Source organism: Stegostoma tigrinum, chromosome 2, assembly GCF_030684315.1.
Source record: "Stegostoma tigrinum isolate sSteTig4 chromosome 2, sSteTig4.hap1, whole genome shotgun sequence".
Classification (NCBI taxonomy): domain Eukaryota; kingdom Metazoa; phylum Chordata; class Chondrichthyes; order Orectolobiformes; family Stegostomatidae; genus Stegostoma; species Stegostoma tigrinum.
The window spans coordinates 158,568,237-158,576,133 of NC_081355.1; the positions used below are offsets into that span (position 1 = coordinate 158,568,237).

A 7,897-nucleotide genomic window follows, 5' to 3' on the forward strand; every position below is an offset into this window, starting at 1 on the left:
TCCGATACACTGGGAAAATATACCAGCAAATTTGCTGTCAGCAAGTTCAAATAAAATTCATCAATTTGTATAAGGACCAAAATGGCTCAAAATACTCAGCAGTCCTGGCTGCGATTGTGGAGTGAGACTCGCATTAGCTGACCCAGCATTTTCTGTTTTTTATTATTCCTGATTTTGTGCTTCTGTAATCCATTTGAGATGTTAATCAAGGAAGAAATGCTGCATCACAGCACCAAGGATAGTATCGTAGAATCCCAGTAGGAAATGCAGATGCTGGAGAATCTGAGATAACAAGGTACAGAACCCTTCTTGGAAGGGTCTAGGCCTGAAACGTCAGCTTTCCTGCTCCTCTGATGCTGCTTGGCCTGCGGTGTTCATTCAGCTCTAAGCTTGTTATCTCAGCACCAAGGACCCAGGTTCGATTCCAGCCTCAGGCAACTGTCTCTGCAGAGTTTGCACATTCTCCCCGTGTCTGCGTGGGTTTCCTCCCACAGTCCAAGGTTGCACAGATTAGATAGATTCGCCATGCTAAATTGTCGTGTGGTGTCCAGGGATGTGTAGGTTAGGTGGATTAGCCATGGGAAGATGCAGGATTGCGGGGATAGGGTTGGGTGGTGGGTCTAGGTGGGACCCTCTTCGGAGGGTCATTGTAGTTTTGATGGGCTGAATGGCCTGCCTCCACACTGTAGGGATTCTGAAATATATATATTACTCTGAGAGAAGACCCCCTGTTTTTCAGAATAGCTTTGAGATTTTCCATCCATTTTAGAGATCAGGCCCCACCCTGATTTGACATCTTATCCAAATGAATGCGCCAGCAACGATACAGCGCTACCCTCATTGGTAGGTCAGTCTGGTTTATTAAAACGACTTCTGGAATGGGCCTTGAACCCACAACCTTCTGATTTGGGTGAGAGGCCAGGAATAGCTGACACACAATACTCTCTCTGGAGACACTCTACCATTTAGTTATTATTGCTAGGCAGTCGTTAAGCTGTAGCAAAGACAGAAATTACTGGAGAAACTCAGCAGATATGGTGGCATCTGTGGAGAGAGGAAAAAAAGTTAATGCTTCAAGTCCAGTGTCCCTTCATCAGGAGGATTCTGCCAGACCTGTTGTTCTCTGACAATTTATATCTTTCAGACTTCCAGTATCTGCAGTTCTTTGTTTTATTTTAGTGTTGAAACTGTGTTATATCGATCTGTACCTCGAGTCCTGAATAACTGCCTTATCTCTTCAGTATCTGGTCAGTGTTCCTCTGAAGATGTTCCGACTGTGGGCATTCATGGGGATGATGGCCCAGGTGAGTACCCAACAGTAACAAAACTATCTGATTCAGGGGCTTTCAATCTGTGGGCATTAGATTGAGAAACCAGAGGCTGACATCCAGTTGTCCATCCTGTTGTGCTGAGCACCACAAGAGATTTGTTTGGAAACAGGTCAGCATGATTCAGTAATATCCCTTTGAAGTTAAAGCATTTACCCTGTTGGGGTGGTTGACTGTGACAGCTAATTTCCTTAAGTAGGCATGAACGTGAAAGCCTGAATGTGACAAACCAGAGAGAACGATGCTAACAAACCCATTCTCCTCTCTTTTCCGCTCCCAGTATAATCGCCAGGGTTGCAGAAGCTACAGCATAGACAAGTGTTCTTAATGTGCAGTGATCACAGCAGCTGGAAATGAATCACTGTGATCAGCTCAACTATAGACTCTGAACACCCTTCCCTATGGACCAGTCTAAAGAAGAGATTTTAGCTTGACACCAATTGTCCAGAATATTTGACCTTATGCGTGATGAGAGGGGCAAATTTGCCTGGTCAATAAAAGGTCTGAACCCCAAGTTCCTACAGCTTTGTGGAGGGAGTGTAGGCTGAAACTTGAGCAGCTTCTCAGGCCGGCTTTTTGTCATCGATCCCCTCTGTGTGTTTTTTGACTGGTGCAAATTCGATGGGCTGAAGGACCTTTTCTGTGCAGTAGATTTTTTTGACTCAACGCTCATTCAGTGATAATAAAGATAATGGGGAAGACAGATGCAGACAGTGAAGTATAGGGGTGTTTTTTAAAAAAAAAATTGAATCACTTGCCTGTTTAATTTCCAGATTCCACTGGCTTGGTTAGTTGGGAAGTTTCTGAGTGGGAATTACGGAAATGCGGCAGTGTGGTTGTCCCTGATCATTGGGCAGCCGATCGCAGTGCTGATGTATGTGCACGATTATTACATTCTGAACCATGAGGGACCTCTGTGATTACAGGAAACCTGCAAAAACTACAGAATCTGCAATGTAAACAAGGACACTCATCTGCTTTCATAATCGGTGGAAATTTCTTGGAGAGGATTTTCTTTTGTTCTAAGGGGTTTGGTGCTTTAAGGAAAGTGTTTGTGGGACACGGGGACCGCCATCCTTTTACAATTATTCTATTTGCGTCCACAGAGCAGTGGGAAAAATGGCACTGCAGTCAGGGGTGGAGATGAGGAGTTGAAAAGTAGAATTGCAGTCAGCATGATCACTGATGTGGGATATAAAATATGTGGTCCATAAGTAGTGCCAATGTAACCATCCATTGTAAAAGGGAGAAAGGTGGTTAGATCTTAGTCTGCGTTATCCCCAAAAAAACAGAGAAAGCAGACATCCTGGTTAATACTACTATCTGGCTGTTTATTCCATCTTAGCATCTCTGTCCATTCATTTAACAGGGATCCATAAGATCTTAACCTGGTTGGCTCGGTGTGCCATGTTTTAACCTCACAGATGCTGAATGAAATATGTTCCACAAAGATTCTTCAGGGATGGATTGGTGAAGTCTGTGCCCCTGAGGGGTGGGGGGGTGGGGGGTGCAATTGGAGGAGAAAGTGTCTCATTTGATTCGGCCCAGTGGAAAATAATTCTTCCACCATCTCTCCCCTCCTTTTGGAAGTGGGGGATTGAAGCTCATAATAGGGTGTTATTTTCTCCACTAACTTATTAGAGATATGAGAGTATTAAATATTGAACAACTTCAGCTGGAGATGAGCATGGTCCTGAGCTAGTGGGAGGAGTACCCCATGGAGGACGTTTATTATTTTATCTTTATCGTTTGTTTTTCTCGGTTATTGTTCCTTGAGAAAATTGCTGGTATGTTTCTTTGCTGTTTCTCACATTCCCTCTACCCAGAGAAAGATATTCCTGGTTACAGGTTCAAGCTGTGATAGCTGTGTTCAGGAATATGTTCCCTGTAGTTAATGAGCCCAGTGTAGGATTTCACTATTTTCTTGAGTGATAATTTGCCCTAAAAGAGATCAAACATAATCTCAAAATAAACCATCTCAGTTGATGGAAGGGTGAGAGTGAGATTTCTTCTATTTATTTGGCTGTTTTTTTTTAAAGACAGTAGTAAAAACCAGGTTTTTAATCCTGAGTTCTCCCCACCCTCCCACTTCTTGTACCCAGTTCTCCTGTGACAGTTAGTTTCTAAAACAGCCAGTGAGGCAACTGAATGATTTGCTTGTATGAGGGAGTTTATAGAATAGCCTCACAGGAGGAGGTCCTGTCCATTAGCTCTTCATCCAATCAAAAACATTGACTTTTGCTGACATATTCTAACAAAGTATTGGATGAGTGAGTGAATGCCTTAAAAAAAACAAAATACTCCTGCACTGTCTGATCTGACCTTTAGGAACTGTACTCCAGTTACACCCCACCACACCCCCACTACATGCAGGTTTCACCACTTCAAGTCATTAATGAAGTGTTGTGGACAGTTCCCACTGCAAACACTGGATGTTATAAAACTTGATAAGTTTCAAAGACACTTTCATGTTTAAGGGAGCTAACACCAGCCTGAAACAGAGATAATCCTCCCCAGAAATGTGTGTCTCTTTGTTTTCACGAAGTGCCTGACAAGTTTTGTAACTTCTGATTGCAAGTTTGTTTCCTCATTTTTTTTACTGTAACAAAACTGCATCAACAATGCAATTTCTGGAATATTATCTTTCACACAGTCAATATTTAACATTCCTGACCCACTTGGGGAACCCATCAGCAACTGAAAGCTGAAATGATCTGTGTAGAGGAGAGGGGCTTATTTTAGTAAAGGTGGTCAGCAAGTAGAGTATGGGAGCAGTGTGACAGATGCTTCCAGTACTAGGATCTGTGCAGGGATAGCTGTTTCCTGTTTTGGCTCGGTGTGCCTCACCATTGTTGTCCAGGGTTCATGAGTAAAGCCATTGAGGTTTGGGAGTACACCGCACTGGTGAAATGCAAACTTAATAGGAGGAGGCAACTTTCTCAGGCCGTCAGATATTCTGTTAAGTGGGTCTGAGTTGCTTTGTCGAGGGTTTGGAGGAATGAGGGAGGGCAAGGGAATCTGCTGAGGAGAACTCCTCTCCCCCCCCCCCCCCCCCCCCCACCTTTTATACATCTTTGTATCCTCCTCGTTGCTCTTATTAAATACCAGCATTCTGTCCTGGAAATGAGAGGGGCAGCTTGTTGGACTAAAGTGGTGGGAATCATCTGCTGTTTCTACAGTCTCCCACCCTCCAGCTGGTCTGTGCAATCAGTGAATCTTGACTGTCTTTACTGGTGCCCAGTCCAGAATCTGGTTTTATTCGCATGGGCAGCGGGGTGGGATCCAGACAATACGATTGTGTTGTCCTATTAGTGCTGACTTTTGACTTTTGAATATAGTTTTTTGTTTATTTTTATACGAAAACTTTCCATCCTCTGCAGAGATCTTATTTTTGTAAATACACTGCCCCCATCTGAGGATGGGCTACGTAACGGTGAGCCGAGGCAATACAATGTTACGCTCACATCTGGTGCATTGTATTGCATATTCTTTTTACCACTTCTGTTCTCTTTGCCCTTTTTATAGGACTAACCAGAATGATCTCCTACTGTAACATGCCTTATCTTGTGATAAGAGAAATGCCCTGTTTGGAAAAAGTCACGTTGGTCTAGAGGACCATGAGGTTGAAAAGGCAGGACCTTAAATGTTGACCTCACCCTGTTTGGGATTGGTTTAATACATTGTAGATTATGCAACCCAGTTTCTCTCCCTGATGTCACAGCTCTGCTGGCTGGAGGCTAATTACTATTAAATACCAAAAAGTGAATGCTGACCATGTCACCTCACTTGGTTTCTTAACCGTCTCGATCAAGATGGCTAACTTTCTATATCAAAGATCAAAGCTCCAGAACTGGTTTACCAAATTCTATATTAGGTAGTGATTTTACAGTCTGTCCTCATCATAATGGAAAGGTTTTTACAAAGGAGTTACTGCACTGTCCAAGACATTTTATATATCCAGGTGCCTCAGTAGGTGGACCCCAGTCTTGTTCCCAGTCCTGTTCCCATCTATTGTGCTGCTCAGCTGCAATCTGGGATCAGAAGTTCACCCGGTGTCCCCTTGCTGCAGTCCTTCCCTGTTTTCAATGAGTTACAGATTTAACAAAGGCACCAGTAATGTCCCTCTGAACATGATTTTTAATGCAGTTTTATGTATATAGATTTAATTTCTGATACTGTAATGATATCATTCTACTTGTGCCATGTACTTTAGGGAGTTTATTGAAACTGTATTTAACCTTGGAAATTGAACCAATTAATAGCGATCATGGATTTAAAAAAAGGGAAGCCAAGACACTCACAAGGTCTGGCCAGTGTGCAAATGGGTATTTTTTTCACATAGCATTTGCAATAGGTATGGTTTTTAATAAAAACAATTTTAAACAACTTCAAGTGCTTTTCATGAATTAATTGTGTGTAATTCAAGATGTTTCTTTGGACCACGCAAGTATTATAGGGTTTACCAATGGTGCACTCGTTTACATTCAGAACTTATTTAATTGCTCAATCTCATTTGCTGTATCAGTGAGAAGCTGGAAAATGGGTTCCATGTGCTAGAAAATCAATCTTACTGGAAACCTGGATAATAAGGCACTAGCCATCTGTTCACTAGGCTTGTTTTCTTCTGTAAAAAAAGCAACGGATTCTGAAAATCTAAAAAATAGAAATTACTGGAGAAACTCAGCAGGTCTGGCAGTATGTGTGGCAAGCAGAGATAGCATTTTGGGTTCTGAAGAAGTCATTGACTCTGAAATTGGCATCTGCTCCCACAGTGAGGCATTTCACTCTGGGACATCCTAGATGCCCTTGTTTTTCAAGGACTGCAACTTCCCCTCCACAGTGGTCAAAAACACCCTCGATCGCATCTCCCTCGTTTCCTGCAACTCACCTCTCGCACCCCCTACCCGCAATAACAGCAAAAACAGAATCCCCCCTCATCCTCATGTACCACCCCAATGCATCATCCTCCGCCACCTGCAATCTGACCCCACTACCAAGGATATTTTTCCCTCCCCACCCTTATCTGCCTTCCGGGGGGACCACACTCTTCGTGACTCCCTTGTCTGCTCCACACTCCCCTCCAGCCCCAGCACCCTATGGCACTTTTCCCCTGCAACTGCAGGAAATGCTACCCCTCCCAGGCCCCAAGAAAACCTTCCACATTAGCAGATGTGCAGCTGAGCATCTGTTGAATGTAGTATATTGTATCCACTGTTCCCAATGTGGCCTCCTCTACATCAGGGAAACAAAACAGAGGATTAGAGACCGCTTTGTGGAACACCTACACTCGGTTCACGACAAACGACTGCACATCCCAGTCGCGAACCATTTCAACTCCCCCTCCCATTCCTTGTACGATATGTCCATCCTGGGCCGCCTCCAGTGCCACAACGATGCCACCCGAAGGTTGCAGGAACAGCACCTCATATTCCACTTGGGAACCCTGCAGCCCAATGGTATCAATGTAGACTTCACCAGCTTCAAAGTCTCCCCTGACTCTACCACATTCCAAAACCAGCCCAGCTCGTTCCCTGCCTCCCTAACCTGTCCATCTTTTCTCCCACCTATCCATTCCTCCCACCTCAACCCCCACCTACCTACTAGCCTCATCCCACCGCCCCCGACCTCTCTGTCCTCCCTGGACCCTCCCTAACTCCCCACCTATCCCCACCCACACTCCCCTTTAGTGGCTCCCTCCACCCCTGCCTCTTTGACCTGTCTGTCTCCTCTCCATCTATCATCATCATCATCTTTATCCATCTTCAATTGGCCTCCCCCACCTCTCTGTTTTATTTCAGAATCCCCTTCCCCCTTCCCCCTCCCCCATTTCTGAAGAAGGAAATCTCAGCTTTCCTGCCCCTTTGATGCTGCTTGGCCTGCTGTGTTCTTCCAGCTCTACACCTTGTTATCTCTGGCTCTGAACTTGATTTCAGACTTGCTGAGTTTAGCAATTTTTGTTTCTGCTTACGAAGGTTGATGCTGAGATTGGGCATGTGTGCTCATAGGGACTTATATCTACCACTGCTCACTTTGACTGATGCCCTCTCCACTTCAGATTCTCTTGGAAGGGAAGGTGTCTCTCGAATTTAACAGTGACGCTTGCTGTCTCTCACTGCCACTTTGCATTAAACCCACGAGTGCTTTTTGCCACTAACAGTATGTTGCTATCAAACCAAAAAGACTTTTCACCTACTACACGAATAAATGTACCAGTGATGCCAAGTACATAGGTCCAATGACTCATGGACCTATCAAACAACATGTCCTCTTCACCATTTGCAGTTGGCCAATCCAGCTTGATCAGCCCATACTTGCCACTATCAGCAAATTACATCCACCACTGACTGATTCTGCTATTGGAAAGCATTATTCAAATGACCCAGGCTCTGCTAAGAGCTGCACTGCAAAACAGTTTAAGATCATGTGAAACATTTGTGGGCGCTAGACGCTACACTGACTCCAGTGAAAGGAATTTGTACGTTTTCAAAAAAGGTGCAAGGTACTGTCATGGGATGCAGCAAGCAACGTCCACCTGCTCTGAGCATTCAAGTTGACACTTAACTGCTATC

General features: G+C 44.2%; 1 protein-coding gene across 1 annotated transcript in view; it reads left to right on the plus strand.

Annotated features, from left to right (window-relative positions):
• Nucleotides 1-5,714, plus strand: part of LOC125465885 (diacylglycerol O-acyltransferase 1-like) — a 103,653-nt gene extending 97,939 nt beyond the window's left edge. Inside the window, exons 16-17 of the mRNA XM_048559839.2 lie at nucleotides 1,242-1,304; nucleotides 2,102-5,714. Coding sequence (XP_048415796.1) covers nucleotides 1,242-1,304; nucleotides 2,102-2,248 — 210 coding nt within the window. The 3' untranslated portion in view covers nucleotides 2,249-5,714. The remainder of the gene's footprint in view (nucleotides 1-1,241; nucleotides 1,305-2,101) is intronic.
• Nucleotides 5,715-7,897: the final 2,183 nt, after the last annotated feature.